Source organism: Haemorhous mexicanus, chromosome 6 (genome assembly GCF_027477595.1).
Source record: "Haemorhous mexicanus isolate bHaeMex1 chromosome 6, bHaeMex1.pri, whole genome shotgun sequence".
In the NCBI taxonomy this organism is placed as follows: domain Eukaryota; kingdom Metazoa; phylum Chordata; class Aves; order Passeriformes; family Fringillidae; genus Haemorhous; species Haemorhous mexicanus.
In genome coordinates this window covers 24,627,082-24,646,737 of record NC_082346.1, presented here as the reverse complement: position 1 = coordinate 24,646,737, position 19,656 = coordinate 24,627,082, and the positions used below count along the sequence as shown (strand labels likewise).

Sequence of the window (19,656 nt, the reverse complement as noted above, 5' to 3'; positions counted from 1 at the left end):
CTCTGCTGTTGGGCTTGTAAGGGTGCAGTGGTGCTCACATTAACTCCTTGTCATAGAGATCTTCACAATATGTAACTCAAGGTCTCTCTAGGTTTGATTAGAAACAGACACCCCAAACTTTGCACTGAAACTTTGAGGCCATCTCCAGTTACAGGAAGTCTGGGCATATCCATATGCAGATGTATGCAATTTGTTTCACTTCAGCAGTTAGCGTGGCTGTTTTGAGGTCAGGGAGCTTGCTTCTAGGGAATGAGAGTTGCTTCTTGGGATGCTCAGCTGAGGGTGGGTGCACACCATGCCCTCCCAGCACTGCCATCAGGCCCTCCATCCAGAGTTTCTGTTCATCCCTACCAGGGTTCTCAGGGGCTGGAGGTGAAGAAGCCCAAGTCAGCTGCAGTGCAGGAGCACTAGAGCAGCATGGCTGAGCTGCAAGGAGGGCTCTGGACTGGCAGAGCAGGCATGTGAACAGCCACTGCATGTGCAGCAGGGACAGTTCTTGCTCCTTGGGGCTGATGGTTTGTGATAGAGATAACTTACCACTGCTGAAAATCCTGGGCCCAGCTCTCAGCTGCAGTTGGAGCTTTGCTGTCAATGAAATTAGAACAGACACAGCTTTTCTCTGTGTGTGTGTGTGTGTGTGTGTGTGTGTTTGTGCAGACCCTTCCCCAGCTAAGTGAGCTCCTGAAGCAGATAAAAACCAGCAGACGATTTCCCAAGGAAAGGCTTCAGGTCTTGTGTTTGCTGCTGCTGGAGCTGCAGGGGGCTTAGGAGTTAGGGAGACAGCCAGAGCAAAGCTGTGGGGGAAAATGTACTGAGCTCCCTGACATCATAAATAATAAAAGAAAGAGAGAAAGGGTAAAAAAAAACCCCCACAACCTCTTGGAATACTTTATTTATTACTCTGTCTCTACTGAGTCTCATAGGTGGTAGTCCATTGCTGCAGACCTTCTGGAACTGTTTTATTTTCAGTTGTAAAAATTACAAATATCATGTCCATAGCTTATGACTGACCAAGGCTGTGGGGCAGGGCACTGTCCCAGCCCATTTTGGACAGGTCTGTCCACCTGCATCCCCCAGGAGCAGTGGGAGAGGTCAGCCAGTTGGAGAAGGCAGGTTCAAAGAGGAGGCATTGTGTCAGTTATGCTCCCTGGTTCTGGAACCCAGGGAGCATAAACCTTTGCAAAATGTTCCCAAGGATCAAAGCAAAGAGAGCTGAGATAGACATTAAGCTTTGGTAAGCTTTATAGGGAGCTCCTCAAAAGTCTGAAGGAACAATATGAGAGAAAGCAATAAATCTGAGATCACAGCAGGGTGAAAGTGCCAGGTAACTCCATTGCCTTCATCCAAGGTCTGCCCACAAGCCCTCTGTCCCACCTGGGCAATTTTCTTCCCAAATCCCTTTCCATAACTCATTCCCCCAGGCTTAAACTTGGGCCACCCTTGCTCTCATGCCTGAGGGTGACAGCTACATTTCACCCTCCTGGTTTCATCCCAATCATCTCAGTGCAGCCTTTCAGCTGCAAGAGTGAGAGATGGGCAAGGACTTGTGCACTGTGCACCTTCTCATAACAATTTCATGGGCTTTTGGCTGTGAAGATGTGATAGGGCTGTTCACAAAAGGGCTAAACTGTAAATATACAGTGAATTAGCAAAAGGATTTTGTAACAAGAGATGAGTATTGCCAAAGACACGGGCTAAGATGCCTAAGCTGGCATTAATGACTCTATCTCATTGCCTGGGAAAAGCTCCCAGTGGGGACATCACTAAATAGTGGAATTGTTTCCCAGAAAGACTGATCCTGACCTGGTAAGTTTTAGAAAGAGACTAGAGGGAAATTTAAAAAAAAATATGAGACCGTTGATGTGCTCTTGGCTTAGTAAGGAGAGCATGAACAGAAAATACCACAGTATCACTTCCCACACATTTAGGAACTGAGCATAGTGGCTCAAGGTTAAAACCTGTAGTGGGGCTACCATGTTTTCTGCCCAAAGATCCCAGCCAGAAATGTGGCCAGGTGTGACACTTGGCTGTGCACTATATGGCAGGTGGCCTGTTGCTCACACAGATCCCTCTATTTCTGTCCTGGGTTCAGCTCACCATGCAGAGCAGTGGCACCAGATAAGGGAGAGCCATGGATCCCCTCCAGGGTCCTGCTGGTGTAGCATCACTCTTGCTAATGAAGGGGACACCACTGTCACTGGAGGCAGGAGGTGTGTAGGAGAGGACACACAGTGCCTGTGCCTGAGGATGCATATACCCCATTTACAAAGTTCAAAGGTGGTTTTTAGAAAGGAACCAGTTCACTGGTTGAGGGGTTGAAACCTCTTCCTCCTGCTTGCCATACTGCTCTCACATGTCATGTCTCATTAATTATTAATTGTTGAGGGCAACCAGGCAGGAACAGCGCCCCAGACTGCTGTCACACTCCTCTCATTTCCCTCTACCCTGCACTCAGGGGATGCTGTTCCTGCAGGTGTCTCAAACTGTCCTTTTCCCCTTTCACAATCTCTTTGCCAAAAGCAGTGCAAGTCCTGGCAGAAGGCTGTGGGGGTGACGGGTGTCAGGCAGGAGCACCTCTGCTGACACACCAGCACTGCCTGAGGATGCAGGAGCAGAAAACAGATCCCACTGAGCACCTCACGTGGCTGCTCGGTACTCCTGGTTTTCTACGCTGTGCTATTCAGCAGGGGAGCACAGATGGGCTGGTGGCAGGGGACCTGCATGGTGCAAGGAGCAGATGGGTACCTCTCAGAGACCTTTCCTGTGGCCAGGACCAAGGAATGTAGTGCTCCATGATGTTCAAAACTGATGTGGGTGTTGAGAGGTTGAAGGGGGGTTTTGCTGGGGTGTGTGTCCCTGAGTGTGCAGGGCTCATCCTCCCACCTGGGTCTCTGAGAGGGAGCAGGAGCTGAGAGACCTTGCCCCAACCTCCTCTTGCCCATCTGTGCTGGGCAAAGTAGGTCAAAAGATTTACACATGTTTCCTTTTCTCTCTCTCCCTGCCCCCTACCCCTGGTCAAACCTGTCCTCCTTTGCTCTTCCCTACCTCCCACTGAAACAGGTAAGGAAAGCGGTTTGGGAGAGCCTGACTTGCAGCCAAGCTCCGACCCTTCAGCAATGGACAGCAGCTACCTCAGCGTGAAGGAGGCCGGGGTGAAAGTGCCCCAGGACAGGGCCAGCACAGATCTCCCCAGCCCCATGGACAAGGCTGACTCGGAGAGCAACAAGGGCAAAAAGCGGAGGAACCGCACCACCTTCACAAGCTACCAGCTGGAGGAGCTGGAGAAGGTCTTCCAGAAGACCCACTATCCCGATGTCTATGCCAGGGAGCAGCTAGCCATGAGGACAGACCTCACCGAGGCTCGTGTACAGGTATGGGGGATATCTTGGGGCTGGGTAAGGGGTGGATGAGCTGCAAAAACCCTCTGAGGCTCCCTTGCAGCCCCACCATAAACTCCAGGCAGCTGAGCCCTAATCAGAACCTGTGGCACAGGGAATGCACAAGGAGGTACATCCACGTCTGACACTGGTGTCACCTCCTTTATGTGGTCTGGTGTCCTGCAATCCAGTGCTCACAGAAACACCTCTTGCCCTTGAGCTAATGGGACAGCAGGTGGGTAAGCCTCACCGCCACCCTGAGCAAAGCTTGCACAAAACCTGCTCTCTTCAGGAGGCTTGCGGGGGACACAGGTTCATTAGTCTGAGTGGGAGCAAGCTTTTCTACACCATCAGCTCTTTCTGGCACATGGGGCTGCAGGGTGACCGGGAGTTCAGTGCCAGAGAACACGTGGTGATGCAAGAGAGGCAGCTCTTGTTGCTGCTTGGCAGGTGCTGAGACGGGAGATCTGGAGGCAAAAGGTGCCGCCACCACCTTAGGAGAAGCAGGAGAGTCAAACAGCCAGACTGTTAACAGTCTCAAACACCCCCACCCACACAGGTGCCAGCTCTCATGAATTAGCTCCCTTGAACTAACCTGGGGGGCCAGCAGACCCAAAATGCACATCAGAGGGGGGAAAGATTCTCTGACTACTGCTCTTTCCTGTGAGTCAGGGTTAAGCAGGAGGCATGCCAGGGCTCAGAAGCATGTGCAAAAAGGAGCACCACTGCACAGGGCAGACATCCACAGCTCACACCTTGGTGGTCAGCTCCTTCTCCAGCACAGCTAATCCTGTCACATCTGTCTGCAGGCATTTGGCAGCTCACCACCCCCAGAACCTGCACAAGCATCAAGAATAATTGGCCCATGGAGACACCTAATTCTATCTTTAATACCAGGAATATTCCCACCTCCCAGGCAGCCTCTGCTTTAATCTTTATGAGTAGTTGTTGCAAATAAAGTCCACATCCATGCTTAAGTCCATTTTAGTTTGTACATTCACTTCTGAATTCAACCAGAAGCAGAACTTTTCTTGAGTGCTTGCCTGAACTGGTTTTCAGGGCTGGTGTGCTCTTCCTCCTCACAGCTGTTTCTCTTCAGGCTGGACATGGCTGTGTTTCAGCAGGCAGCAGTGTGATTCCCATTGGCCCAGCATGCTGAGCACCACGGGGTGGGCAGAACAAGGCAGTGCTACAAACATCAGCTCTTCACTTGTGCCACTGCATGTAGCTCTTCATTTCCCAAGAACACACCACAAGTGCTAATGGGGTCTCCTGGGAGGCCAGGCATAGCATCGGGTTACTGGCTGCACAGTGCATGACATTCCTTCAGCTCAGGAATGAGAATGAGGTGCTGGAGGGTGGTGAGCTCCTCCTGCTCCCTTCTGAGCCAGGGTTTGCAGCTACTGTGTCGTCCCAGGCAGTGTGAAGGGCTGTCCATCAGAGCCAGGGCAGGTGAGGCAGATGCAATCTACACATTCCTTACATACAACCTTTCATTTTGGGGTTTTGCCCCACTTTACTACTGGATCACACTTCAGCCGAGGGCAGAAGAGCTCCCTAGGTAGCCAGGAGTATATTTGGCAAAGAGGAATTTCAGCTCTCTCTGAGATAAGCGTGCCAGTGGCCTGTTGCCACAGGCAGCCAAGAACAGCCTGGCTGCCAGTGCCACCTCTCACTTGGGATGGCGATGACAGGGCTCGTGGGACAGAGCTGCTGAAGGGCTTGTCTGAGTGGCCTGGCTGCTCACACACTTACCCCATGGTGAAAGGGGGAAGCACTTGCATTTCAGTCATTCCCTGCCTCGGCTGGGAAGGACCCGGTGAGCTGGGCCGTGGGCTGGCACCAGGCCAGCACCTCGTGGTGCGGGCCTGCCGTGCTGTCAGCAGCACAGCACACTCCTGTCACTGGAGAGCAGGGACAGCAGGCTGGTGCCCAGAGCAGCAGGTGCAGGCTGGGCAGGCCCAGAGGCAGCCCAGGTGCTGCTATCTCAGATGTGTTCCCAGGGGCTGAGCTGCTGGTTAGGGAGCTGCGTGGCCTTGGCATGGCAGTGGCACGGAGGTGCAGTCTGAGGTGGCACAGGGCTGCTCTTCCCATGAGGGAGGCTCCTGGAGACTAAAGCCTTAGTGAATCAACCTAGTGCCTGTCTCCACCTCTGGGTTGTTCCATAGCTTGTGTAGCCTTGTTTAGCCTTGTTTTTGGTCTCCCACCCCTGGGCAGTTCTGCTCTGTGGGGTCTTCCAATACCAGCAGCGTGGCATCAAGGGCCATTAGCTCACAGCCCAAGAGTGGGTACAGGCATGGGGCTGCAGCTCAGGAGGCTGATGGTGAAGCAAATGCCTACTGCAAGGACCAAGAACCAGGGGCTGGAGGGTGGAAATCACAAATTAGACACCAGCCCCTCACTATTTTTCCCCTACAAGCCAAAGAGCTACTAGCTACTCAGGCACCTTCCATTGCACAGGGAAAGGCTCTGGCTGCTGTGGGGTGTTTGGGCACACACCTGCTGCAGCCCCATGGGCTTTGAGGGAAGCTCAGTAGCCCCTCTCCCAAGGAAGATATGGTCATCTAAGGGATAATCCTGCCCTGGAATGATTTTTTGGAGGCCAACTTCAGCTGCCTGCAAAGCTGAACTAAGAAAAGCAAGATGGCAGAAAGGCAAGGCACAGGTTTAAGGTGTGATCCTCCCTATTACAGCTTTCGGCTGGAGGTCATCCCCTCTGGCCAGGCTTGGCTTCCTGGGGAGCATAACCAGCTGCCCTGCAGGCAGGAGCAGATGCAGAGCCCAGACAGGCTCTGCAGCTCTGATTTTTCCATCCCTTTCCCAAGCTCATGCTTCATTAGTGAAGTAGCTGCCGGAGATTTTGGTGTCTGGGTAAGAGCCCATGCCAGCAGCATACATGAGGTGGACCATACTGTCTGTGAAGCAGTGGCATTCCATGCCTGGCCCCTCTCCTGCTCCATTTCCTTGCCTGCCTCAGTTTTCAGCCATCTGTACTGGTGTCTGACAATGTCAAAGCTAATTCCCCCTCTGATGCAGTGCAACATTTTCCTGTCTACTCCCCACAACCTTGCCCCTTGTTTCCATGTACTAATAAGATACTGCACATCCCTGTTTTCCAAAGTGGGAGCCATGCATAAGCTCTGTGCAGAGACATAGCCAGGAAGAGGTTCCTATGGCTCAGCGACAAACCTGCAAGGTTGCACAGGGGGTGCTGTGTTCATGCAGGTCCTATGCACCATGTACATCCCATTCCTGTCTTCTCCACTTCCATGTCTGGGGCTGCAGAGCCCAGAAAGAGCTTCTGCTTGGTACCAGCAACTGCTTGAGGCTCTTTCAGCTCATCCAGGTCTGCAGCAGATGTCTGAGGCAGTGGCACTAGAAAAACAAGGCAGACACATGTATTCACACATTATTCCTTCCCTTTGCACAGAAACACACACAGGCACATCCCAAGCCCATGCCAGCCTGGCCCTGGCTGCCCATCTCTCTTGGGTTATCAGTAACTGCCTCCTGGACTGCCCTCTGGGAGAGGAGAAAGGGATGGGACTGGAAGGAGGCTTCGCAGCCCGGGAATATAACCCCTCAGCCAGCCCCCCTCAGAGCCAGCTTTATGATTGCTGGGATCATTAATGAAATGTTTTTGGTGGTGACCCTGTGATGCGGCGGGGGCTTGAAAGTGAGAGGGAAATGTCAAACTCCGCTGTAGCAAAATCACCGCCTTGGAAAAAAAAGAAAAGAAAAAAAGCAAAGCAGAGCAAGAAGTAATATATCTTGATCCCTTTTCCCCCATAAAACCCTGGGAGGCTGGTGGAAGGAGCGGAAAGACTGAGCTAAGCCTGCAGGAAATTAAACATGAAATGAAAACAAGCTCGAGTTATTCAATTCTCTCATCCCAGGCTCCAATTTCCCATTCCAGGCCACTGATAAAATGGTGTCCAGTTTCAGCACTCAAGGATGAATTCTGGCTCTGTTCTTGCAGTATGAAAAGCAAAGGGCTGGTGTCCATCTCTGGCAAGAGGGGAGACAGCCTGGCCTTTCACAGAGGGATGGGGTCCTGAACACAGACAGATAGAGGCTGAGCAGAGAGAGGAGGGTAGCAGGGTGAGAGGACAGGAATGGGGAGAATGGATGCTCTGAGGCTGCCACAAGAGAGTAAAAGCACAAGAGACTTGAGCATGGTGGGCAGCTCTCACCTGCATCGGAGCAGTGATGCAGTGAGGTGTGTTGAGCACAGGGCACGAGCACAACCCCACAGCTGCCACCAGCCCAGCACATGTGCAGAGGTCAGCCTCACCCACCACTGCCATGGCGCGGGTAGGAGAGAGGGGAAAACACTTGGAGGAAGGACAAATCAGTGATGCAGCCCCAAACTATCCAGACATGGTCAGTGGTGTGGGTAAAGACACAACTGAGCCCATCCACCTGTGCCCTGTGCAGGGCACACAGGGCTTGGTGGCAGGGGCAGACTGGCAGTGCCCACTGGGTGTGAGGGTAGAGGCAGCAAGAGAGTGAGGAGGAGCCTCCTTGCTTTGTCTCAGGCCACTTCTGACCTCTCCACCCCCAACAGCACATCAGCTGTGTATGCATATGGATTTAGGTACCACATATAGCCGAATTTTTATGGAGACATGAAACATCCTCTGTTCTGTAGGTTTTTACAAGGCTGATTTGATACATCAGGGCTTATCAAAGCATTGTCTGCAGGAGACAGATACAGGACATTATCATACACTCCTATTGTAATTGCTAACACTGAGATTCAGTCCACAGTGACTGCTGGCCCCTGCACAGCAGAAGTAGCCCGTCCTGACCCCAGAGAACATGCTGCACTAGCCACTGCAACCTCCGCTGTCACATTCCCATCCCACAACAGCCGCTCTTGACAAGGAGTGACAGGCAATGAAAGGAAAATGAACTTCTGTTTGGGTTTAGATTTGCTTTTTAAAAGCAGGTGTCTTCTAAGACTGTGGAAATACTGAGGATTAGTTGAGGTTTTTTTGCTGACATTTTCACATTATACGTTGCCATGCCTGTCTTGTTTTCCCCGGAGCACTGTGGGGGCCTGGAGAAACCCATTTGCAAGATACCAAGAAGCCTATAAGGATTTGGACCAGAGGAGAAAGGAAAGCTTTAAAAAGCAGTCCAAACCTTGCCACAAGTGCTTCAGAGCTCCCTGTCAGCTCTCAGAGTTTCTCCGGTGCCTGTGACACCAGCATTTGGACTGAAGACATTCTTCTTCTTCAGCCTAATGTGATGACTTGTCACATCATCCCAGCCCACCAGCCACGTGACAATTTGGGCACTGCCAGTTTAAATCACTTTGCCCTGTTCAATCCAATGCATGAATGTGTTAGAGCAGAGGCCAAGACTTCACTGTGCTCTGTCAAGGCAGCTGCTGTGCTGCCCTGGGAAGAAGAGGGCACAGACCCTGCACTGCTGGCTTCGAAGGTCACGCTGCAGAGCCACACCCTGCCATGGGGGCCAGAGCTCGGCCGCCCTGCTCCCAGGTGGGATGCTCAGGCGGGCAAGGCAGCCGGGGCCTTCCCCACACAGGGAAGGGCTGTGTATGCCTGGCATATGTTCATCCCAGCCCCATGCACAGCCAGCACTCTGCTCCCTACCTGTTCTGCACCCCTCTGTGCACAGCGGGGCCTCCTCCGCCTGAGGAGGAACCAGGTCACCACCGCTAACTTTGAATCTGCAGATCAAAGCGGCGTGATCCAGGCCAGCCCTGGGACTGGCCTGCAGCTGGGCTGGAGTGGCTGTGCCAAGAAGAGGTAGAAGAAAAACAGACAGATGCCTGAGGCATCAAACCTGCTCCAGTAGGACGCTCTGCATGTGCAGCGTGTGCGCAGCTGGGATAACGTTAGGATGCTTCTCCCGGTGCTTTTTGCACCTACTGAAAACACTCACAGGGTTTTTGATTTGGGGTAGGGGGTTGATAGCAGGTTGCTGCTTTGGCCAGCTTGTGGATAGCCCATGCCAGTGGCATTGCCATGGCCATGGGGCCGGGCACCAAACCCTGTGCTATCCACAGCCCACATGAGGAGCACGTGCCTGGCAGCTGCACTGTCGGCTCCCTGCCCAAAGCAGAGCCCAGTGCATGGCCAGACCCTCAGCTGCCTACTCATACCACAGGCCTGGCTGCGAGAGACCAGCACGAGGCTGTCTATGTGGTGGAAGGCAGAAACTGAAGCAGGAGAGCCTGAAACAAGTCTTCCAGCACAAGCAGGAAGGTCAGCTCAGACCAGAAAACCAAACCCCTTATCCCTCCCCGCAGCAGCTTCTGGCAGCATTGATTCAGGCTGCAGGTACCACAGCATTCCTGACCCTGCAAAAATTGTCCTGCCATCCTACCCTGTGCCGAGCACCTGGCTTTTCCTGCTGTCCTGCGAAGACATGAGCTTCCTACCCAGTGTCTGCTTTCCCCAGGTGCCTGGCAAGCAGCGAAGCTGCCCCACGGCCAGGCGTGGGAAGGGCCAAGCTACTTGTCAGCAGTACCCTCTCTGGCCCCCCGCAGCGAGTCACCGTGCAAAACTCGAAGCAGAGCTGAGAGGCTCTAGGAGTGCTCCTTTCATGCACTGGCGTGACCTGCACAACCCAGCCCCTGGTGATCGCCCTCATCTCTCAGTGCCTTCAAAGCAGCTCTTGATTGATGTGTTTCCCTGACTCACGAGCTTCAAGAGGCTTTGAAGACACTGGGCCAGGCTCTGATCTCTCCTAGGCTGATGCAAATCAGGAGCAATGGTGCTGACAACAGTGCAATAATCCACACTGATGTCAAGCCAGTAAAAATAAGAGCAGAAACAGAATTTTGGTCTTTGCCTTGAAGGGATCTGAGCAGCACTGTGAAGTAAAGAGTAGCAAACCCTGCAAAGAAAACGCGGTGTAAACCAAAGGATGCTATAGAAGGACACCTGTTCTCTCCTGCAGCTAAGGAGGGAAGGGGTGTTTGGCTTTGTATTTCTTGTTGTGGTTAAGAAAAGAGAGAGAGCTGGTGAGAAGGGCAAGCTGCAGTCAATGGCGTCATCATAGCCAGGATTAGTCTTGGGGAAAGCCCCATCACTGCTGTAGCAGCACACACAGACATATTCACACTTCTCCTCTGAGACTGGCTGACAGCAGGAGAGCTGCAGGCAGAGCCTGGGTAACACAGATTTAGGGGTGAGAGGAAGACGGGCTATTCCAGGGCAAATCAGGCTGTGAGAGGCAAGAGCTGGGAATGTCCCTAGAGATGCTGTGCACCAGAAGATGGCCATCCCCTTTTGCTTGGAGTGTTCCCTTTCTAGGAGCGCAGGCTGGCCCCAGACCCTCAGGAGAAGCAGGGGAGGACTGTCTCTCCCCTGCAGAGCATGTGTCTGGAGCAGTGCCCTTCTCCGTGCCACACAAAACCACCCGCCTGGTGTGGCCCTGCCCTCTGGTGGGCTCTTCAGGGCTGCCGGGCTACCAGCCACTGCCGGGCTGCCCTTGGTCACAGCCCTGCTGTCGCCTCTCCCCAGGTGTGGTTTCAGAACCGGCGAGCCAAGTGGCGCAAGCGGGAGCGGTTCGGTCAGATGCAGCAGGTCCGGACCCACTTCTCCACCGCCTACGAGCTGCCTCTGCTCACCCGTGCTGAGAACTACGCCCAGGTGAGTGCACTCCCCTGCCTGGGCACTGCGCTTGCTGGACACGCTGCCTCTGGTCCCAGTCCTCCCCAAGCCATGCTTCACTTCTCAGGCACATCCACCTGCCCTTAGGCAAGGCTGCGGGGACAGCGGGGCTATACTGCCAGGCACTGAAGGGCTGAAGGGCAGTTTTTTAGTCAGGTGTTCTGCTTGGCTCCCTCCTGCCCTGGCCCAGAGCAGCCATCTTTAAAGCAGGTACCAGGCCCAGCACCATGTGATATAGAGCAGCACCCTTGGGCACAGGTCACCCTGCTCAGCACATCCTATCACATGTGCTGCTGCCCACTAACTTCCCACTGGTTTGAAAGAAATCCAATAGACTAATTCATGCCTAAAGAATAGCAGATCCCAGGGAGGCTTCCTGTGACCGCGTCTGGTTTCGATGTCCCTTGGACATGGTGGTTGGATAAAAGCATTTTTCCCCTGGCAAACTCCCACAGCAATCTCCCAGTGATGGGCTGTGGTACACACAGCACACTTGGTGACATCTGGGGATGCTTTCCAAGGGAGTTGTAGATTTATGCTCCAAAGGAAGAAGGGAGGAGAGCAGCCTTGTTGGGGTACCTGAGGCTGCTTCTGAGTCCTACTGAAACCGTTCCTGCCCTGACCCTGGAAGCAAGTGATAGGGTTGCCTTCCCTCCTTAGCTTCCTGTCTTGGAAAACCTGTCAGCACAATAGCCTCCTAAACATTGGGCCAGGTCCAGTTTCACAACACTTCAGATGATGCCAGGCAGACTGGGGTTTGTTAGCTCCAGGCCTAGGCTGTGCCCCAGAAAGCACTCCCGCCTTCCTCTACTCCTCTTCCCACCACCCAGAATTTGCTCAAGGGCACAATTCTGCAGGCATGATGCTCTGAAACTGACTGTCCTCACAGATCTGCTGGAAGCCCTCCCTCCCTGACACCCTGTCTGTCAGCTGCCTCCCCAGCCAGTGCTGTACCAATGCTACCCCGCAGCCAAGCCGGGAGTGTTTGACCTCTCTCCCGCTTGGCGTCTCCCATAAACTGAACAAGAAACCCTTTTGAAACAGCTGAGATGCCAAAGCAGCTTTTCAAGCAGAGAACACTCTCAGCAGCCTTTTTAGCATGTCCTTCTCTTGCCTTTGTAACTTACACTGCTCTCTCCCTCCATGCTGCCCTCCTCTCCCAGCACAAGAGATCAAAATTTGAAAAGCGATTTGTAGGAGGTAAGAGATCAGAGAGGGCCCAAGGGCAAGCAGTGCAAAGGGGCAGTGGGATGAAGGGCCCTCTGCTCTCTTGCTCCAGCCAGCTGCTCACCTCCTCCCTGCTGTCATCCTGCATGCACATGTGTCCCCCTGCTGCAGCACACCCATTCCCACTGCCAAATACTGAGCCCTACTCTCTTCTTCTGCAATACCATTTTATGAGTGGCACTGCAGGATCCCAGATTGTCTCTCCAGGTGGCCCTGCAGGGCTCTGCTCTGCAGCAGGGTGGGTGATGCTGCTGGGATGTGCCCTGTTGGGGTAGAAGGGCAATGAAGCTGCGTGCACTGGGGGCTCAGCTCCCACAGGCATGTCTGTGTGGTACAAAATAGACCTTGCCTAGGCAAAGCTGCCCCGAGCTGGAGAAGGATGGTGCATGAGCAGCCTCACAGCACCGCTTTCTGCCTGATCCCTCTGCAATGAGTAGGACCACAGAAACACCATGGATGACACAAAGTTTCCTCTGCTGAGAAAAGTGCTCATGGTACAAAAAAAAGTAAGAGGAGTGTCTGGGAGAGGAATAAATAAACAGATGCTGTGGCAGAGAAGGAGCACAATCCTGCTCCCTGTGAGTAATCCTGCTGCCCTCCCTGCCCCTGTCCAGGCTGGCATACAGTTTTGGAGTGGATTTGCCGGCTGCAGCAGGGCTGAGGGTGCTGCCGCTGGCAGGCGCCGGCAGACGGGACCGCATGCCCGTCTCGCTGGCTGTCCCTCCACTCGGCTGCCCTGCCAGGCCGGGGCTGGACACAGCCCATTCCCTCAGGCCAGCTGCCCAAAATATCCTGCATGGGGCAGCCCTGACGTTTCTTTTCCCACCCCCAGATCCAGAACCCCTCTTGGATTGGCAACAATGGAGCAGCCTCCCCTGTGCCTGCCTGCGTGGTCCCCTGCGAGACGGTGCCCTCCTGCATGTCCCCCCATGCTCACCCCCATGCGGCCGGCGGCGTCTCCGAGTTCCTTGGAGTCTCCGGGCCCGGCAGCCACGTGGGACAGACTCACATGGGTGGCCTCTTCGGCACAGCCGGGATGAGCCCCAGCCTCAATGGCTACGAGCTGAACAGCGAGCCGGACCGCAAGACCTCCAGCATCGCTGCCCTGAGGATGAAAGCAAAGGAGCACAGCGCCGCGATCTCCTGGGCGACATGACAGGGCTGCAGCCCGGTGCCCGCCAGACACGGAGAGAGCTCGTGGGGACAGCCCAGTAAATCCATCCGCTTGGACTCCAGCCAGCAGTTGCCTCCTCGGGGATCTGAATGCAGCACTTTTAGCTACCCTAGGCATATAAAGTACATATGTTAATGTAAGTGGAGTGTTTCCAGCATGAACGCGGCAGCTCCCAGCTTCCTGGGATCAGGCAGGGAGAGGGAGGCTGTGGAGCAGCACCTCTTCCATCAAGATCTGGGATGGGGTGCATCCCTTCTCATTTCCACCTCCCCAACAACCTGGGCATTTTTTCTTTCCGCTGTTTTTTCTGACACCAGACATGCCTTTCCAAAGAGCAAGAGCGCACTGGCCTTTCAGCAGCTTCTCCCATCCCACCACCCACCCATCCACAAACACACACAAACGCACACACAAACGCACACACACACACACACACATTCTGCCCTGGGCAAGGGACTGGATGGGGACTCTGGCACCAGCGAAGAGACTCTCTCACACTGCCAACATCATTTTAAGTGGGAGCTACAACTTCCCACAGCTGAGTGGGGAACAGGGCTGGGAAGATAACCAAAGCCAGAAAAAAGGCAACATTAGCCCACTTCCTTCTACCCTGCTCCCACTCCATCTTGTACTCTGAGATGAAGCAGAGTTGTAGGGGCCTGTGAAGGGGATGCCCCTCTACCCACCATAGCATGGTGTTATCATGCTGAGAGTCTTTGCCAGCTCTCTGGTGACCCAGATGGAGATACACCCCAGCAAACAAAAGCTTTCCAGCAGGGCTCGATGCCCCGGGGAGTCCCTGGGTTTTGCTTTCCCTAGTCATACTCTATGTTGAGCCTTGCAAGCATGGTGGTACAGGAAAAGATTTCCTCTGTCTTTCACTGGGTCGGGAATTATTAACTTCCGTTTAGAGACAGCAGCTCTGGCAGGGAGGCACAACTGCTATGTAAATCTGCAAGTCCCCAGAAAGACTGCGCTAAGAAAGAGCTCAAGCACTAGCACACCACCACGGTGGCACAAGGCCACCAGACTCCTCATACACCTCATCCTGGGGTCAGACATGTGCAATGACAGGCCCTCCCTCAGCCCTCCACCCCAGTGCCCTGCTGCACACAATGGCTGCAGACATCTCTGCACCAGGGACAGCAAAGGAAACAGGCTGGGCAGGGGCTCAGGGAAGAACAAGGTGATACTGCCCCATCTCCAGCCACCTCAGATTCTTTTCATTTGCAGAGGAAGTAGAAGAGACCAGAGCTTCTCTGGTTTGTGTGAACCAACATGCCTCTCTGCTTTTCCATCCCAGTGCTCTTACCTGCACAGAGCTGTTAAGTAACATCTCCTTTGCAAGGCTAAACCTTTTACAAGTTTTTCAGTGACCACAGTGCATGGAATAATTTTGGAACATCCTTTTACCTCACTGAAATACCTCCAAGGAGAAGCTGAAAGTCAGCTGAGCACTACCAGCCACACAGTGTAGCTCTGCAAGCTGGGCTTGAGCTGGGGTAGCCATCTCCAAGATTTGCAAGGGAACTATAGCATACTACTCCCAGAAAAACTGGTTTGTCACCCTGCCCTCTTTCCTCATGCTCAGGGGATCTTGTGGTTTAAGGTCCAGGAATATCTAGTGGTCTTGGAAAAAGTTCCAAATAAGCTACAACCAAATGTCCAACTTCAGGTTAATGAGCCATACAAGTATTTCCATAGCGCCTAAAATGTCAATACACTTCCTTAATAACACACTATTGCTAGGTCAAAAGTAATATATTTACTGTAATAAAAACCCACCAGTAGTACTGCTTCTGTTCTCTCCTCAGAAATGCTAAGAGATGCATTCCCTGCTATGCACAGGGAGCCAGCATGCATTTCTCCACATCATCTGCATAACCAGGGCCTCTCCCATCACAAGCAGCCAGGATTTACATCCCAGCCTAAACATTCAGCTGAGACCTCAGGCATGGTGGCTTAGATGCTGAAAGTGATGCTGATCACCGAACCAGGCAGGATCATGCTGACCAGCTGGAGGTGTATACATCCCCACTGGGTACCCCAGAAGCCACTGAGCTTCCCAGCTACCCAGGGACTGGTGGTAGGAGGCCATTTGTCCATCAGATTTGTGCAGGCAGCTAAACAGTGTTGAGCTTTTTCCCAGGTACACTAGGGATCTTGATGCTTCCCAATGTCATCAGGCAATCAGTCGAGGGCTGCTGCCTAAACAATCCAGTACTATTGCTGACAAGGGAAATTAGCAACAAAGGATAGCTAAGGAGAGGGCAGTGGGGCAGGCAGGCATATGGAGACAGGTCTCACTTAGCCTGCAAGCTCTAAAGGCAGCTCCAGTGGAGGGCTGTATCTATTCAAGAGCTTAGCTGCATTCCCTACTGAAGTTAAAAGGTAGCTTTTCCTCACAGACTTCCACGGGGCCAGTATTTCATCTGAGCTGTTTAACAGCCCAGAGGATTAAGTGCTGTATCCCTGTCTTGTTAGAGAGAGAGAGGAGAGTCTCCTGGCAGCAGACTTGGCATTTAGAGAAGCTTGGCCCCCACTTTCTCTCACCTTAAAATTCATGTGGAAAGCACATGTTGGACTCAGTCTAATTTAAACACCACTGCGCGTGCCCAGCCCTCAGCCTGCCTGAAAACACCACGAGGCAAGGGGAATGTTGTTCCCTGGACCCCCTTGTGCAGGGCTCCCTCCCCACCTCCAGCTGCAGGCAGCCCCCCTGCTCATCGGGCTCTGCCTCACCTCCCTGGGTGCTGCTGCCCTTCCGGCACAGTGCCCTGCGCCCACACTTCTGGATAATGCTGGAAGGGGTGTCCCTCCCAAACCTTCAAAAGCAGTTGTTCTGCTAGTTTTTAAGCTACATGCATCTGTACTCCAAACACATTTTAAAAATTAATTTAAAAGGGTTTTTAAAACTAGCTGTTAAATTAACATGAAAAACTGTATAAATATATATATATACTTATATATATGTATATATATATATATATGTCTATATATCTTAACCTAGCCAGCCTACAGCTACTGCATTTCTTAAAGGTCACAGGGTCAGTGCTGTTCTTGCAATCTCATGTTACCATGATGATACCTTTTTTAATTATTATTATTGTTGTTATTTTAATACTTTTCAATTCTATTTATGACTTTCTTCTCTATTTATTTCTTATTTAGTATTTTACTCCAATCTATACCTTGAATCACACACAATTCCCTGGCTTGGACTTGCCTTCAAAGCTGCAAGCTTTATCCCCATCCACCACCAAAATGTCTCACAAGCATCAGCCATCCCAATACCTGCTATGCCCATGCTGGCATCCTCTGTGGGTGCAGCCCAGCAAATTGGGCTCACTCAGATTCTCCCTCCAGCCTCATGGAGGGAGGAGCAAAACATTTCTCCCAAGCAGTCCTGGCCTTGGCTATGCAGCAGGTATCCTACAAGGTGGCTGCCTTATATTGCCCATGGCTGGGAATCCCAGAGATGTCCCAGAGCTTTGAGACCAGGAGGATGTAAATAGCAAGAGCAGCATGGGTTCCTGGCACTGGCTTAAAAGTGGTCGGGTACCACTCGCTGCCAAAGCACTTGGAGGCACTTCTTGCCTACAAGCAGTAGTTAGTGCTTTGGTAGCAATTGAAACCAGTGGGGAACTAGGCTTGGGCTTGCTGGGCCCTGCGGGGCCCGGTCCAGACTCTTAGGGCTGCGGTGCCTCAACAAGCTCCTGGAGAGGGGCGGGTCAGCCCCCTGGCACATCACCTACTGCCAGCAGTGCCACCCACCTGCACTCCCATCAGGCTCTCCATCAGGCTCCAGTTGCCCCCTCCAGGATATGCTACCCAGTTCAGGTCTCACTGCCCCAGCACCTGCCTGGGTAGAGCCTACAGGGAGGAAGACCAAGACAGCAAAATAAAAAGAGAACCACTCTCCCTCTCCTCTAAAGCCCGTGGCAGGGTGTGAACAAGCACCCATCCCTGCCAGAATGCACATCCCTGCCGGGTGACATGTCCTTGCTGCATCACACCTGGCCTGAGCCATGGCATGGGCAGGGTGTTAGGGAAAGGCCACACGCAGTGACAATGTGTCACACATGAGGTCGCAGAGCTGCAGCACGCATGGCTTCACCTGCCCGATCAGCCGAGGGGATGCATCACCAGCCTGGTCCAGGAGTACCCCATGTGCTGCCCAGCAGGGCTGCCTGCTGGTTTCCTCCTGCACTGGAGGTGTTTTGGGGTGGGGAGGCGCGTTCCCCTGATTCCCAGAGTACACTCAGACCGGGCAGCACATTGTGAAACACTCTCCAAACAAACTAAGGCAAAAAGGTAGTTTCTTGGAAAAGGATTGAAAAATAATCAAGCAGAGGCAGAGCCCCATGTTTATTTTGCTGCTCTGACTGACACAGCAAAAAGCAAACAGACCGAGGGAGAAATTAAACCCAAATGGGAAGGGAGCGGAATTGGATGGAAAGTCATTCAGCCCTTTGCAGCTTCCCGAAGGGAGCTGGGAGGAGGTGAGGGAGCAGCCTTACACCCCCTTAACTCTTTGCTGGTAACATGGTTCTCCACTCCCCCCACATAGCTAGGTAGGTAGGTAGAGCTAGGACTTTTATACTACTGATTTTGAAGGACAGTTTTCAATGTATAATAATATATCGGTTTAGGTGTGCAGTGCTTGAAAGAGAGACTGGGAGAAAGAAAGAAAACAAACCTCAATCAATATTATTGGTTTTTTGTTGTAAAATATTGTAACCTTGTATAAATGCTACCTTTTTTGTTTTTTTTTTTCTCTTTAGCTTAACAGCCTGGGGTAGAACATATAAAAAAATAAAAAAGTTTTTAAAATGTTCAGGAAAAAAAAGAATAAAAAAAATCATTTTAAATGTTGCCACATGAGGTTTGTGCCATGCGATGTTATTGCCTATGCAACCATGTATTACCAGTTCATTACAGTGGAATATTAAAAAAGAACAAACGGTCTTGCAGCTTGATTCTTTTTAACTTTTTTTGAAGTAACTTATTGCACTTGCAGCTTTCTTTTCTTTCTTTTTTTTTTTTTTTTTTTTTTTTTGGAGGTGAAGGGCTGGAATTTCCAGTCACCAATTTTTATTTTTCCAGGTTTTGAAAGGAGTGAGAAGGTCCCTGCTTCCCAGTCACCCTGGCCAAGGGGGCACAAACACTGTTGTTGTTTTGGTTTGCAATAAACTCCTTCTCTTCTCTCCTCTCAACTGCAATCTGGCTGGTTTGTTCCTGACTCATGACAGATGAAATGTGATCAGAGGGGCCTCCAAAATCTCACGTTAATTGAAGCTGGCAAAAAATACTAACAGTGCCCTTTTGAACTGCTGACGCAGTCCAGAATGGATTAGCCGGGGGTAGATTAACAACAGGTGGCAGCTCACGGGCTGCTGCCTCTGCCGTACAAAGCGCTGGGCAGGAGCCAGCGGGCGGGCACAGGAGCGCCCCGCTGCCTCCGGGAGCGCCTCGGCACCGCTCAGCAGCCTGGCCATGGGCTGGAGAGCAGGATGGTCTCCTTGGCTTACTGCTCTGCAGTGGCTGCTTCAGCAGAGCTTAAGCCTCAAAGGGGTCCTGCAGGTCTCCCAGCCCTTCTCAAGCAGTCCTTAATGAGGCAGTAATCACAGCTGACACAGGGAGAAGCTGACTTGGCAACAAGAGGCTGCAGAACTGGGGACCCTCAGCTCCTCATGCTGTTGCACCACCTCTATTACACAGCGCAGTCATGCTCGGGGCACCAAGCACAAGGTCTCTTGAAGCCCTAGGAGAAGACACCTGGGGCTGGCAGTGTTTTCCCATACTCCCACAGGCCATCACACTCCCTCCCCTCCCAGCTCCACTTTAGCAGAGGCATCCAAGCCTCATCCATCCTCTTCTTCTGTGTGGGTCTGCAGGGTTTCCCAGAAGTGCCTGCCTGCAGCCAGAGGCTGCTCAATGGGCTGTGGGGCAGACTGAGCCCGCTGGGTTTCATTTGTCCCCACACAAAGGGAAGGGTTTGTCTGGGCCCCACCAGTTCACAGGGCACAGCTCTTGTCCCACTGCAGGGAAATCTGTGCTTTGTGAGGCCCCTTTCTGTGCTTGCACTCCATCAATAAACTCAGCTGCAAAACTGTTTCCTTCAGCCTGCACAGACCCACCAGCACTGGGACCAGTCAGAATCAAGTCCCTGTGCCCAGATGCTGGGTGGACTGGAAAGGGCCTCTCTTGCTCACACAAAGCTTAGGAG

At 52.5% G+C, this 19,656-nt stretch overlaps 1 protein-coding gene and 1 long non-coding RNA gene across 3 annotated transcripts in view; one reads left to right on the top strand and one right to left on the bottom strand.

The window, feature by feature from the left end:
- The window catches only part of ALX4 (ALX homeobox 4), a 43,914-nt gene extending 25,271 nt beyond the window's left edge, over positions 1-18,643 (top strand). For both annotated transcript variants that reach the window (XM_059849279.1, XM_059849280.1), the window contains exons 2-4: positions 3,061-3,371; positions 10,877-11,005; positions 13,086-18,643. In XM_059849279.1, the coding sequence (XP_059705262.1) occupies positions 3,061-3,371; positions 10,877-11,005; positions 13,086-13,409 (764 nt within the window). In that variant the 3' untranslated portion in view covers positions 13,410-18,643. The remainder of the gene's footprint in view (positions 1-3,060; positions 3,372-10,876; positions 11,006-13,085) is intronic.
- On the bottom strand, positions 4,249-13,326 carry LOC132328908 (uncharacterized). The gene is made up of 2 exons (XR_009486920.1): positions 13,191-13,326; positions 4,249-6,752 (listed from the first exon to the last, which is right to left on the bottom strand). It is a non-coding gene; the product is annotated as an uncharacterized LOC132328908 (long non-coding RNA).
- Positions 18,644-19,656: the final 1,013 nt, after the last annotated feature.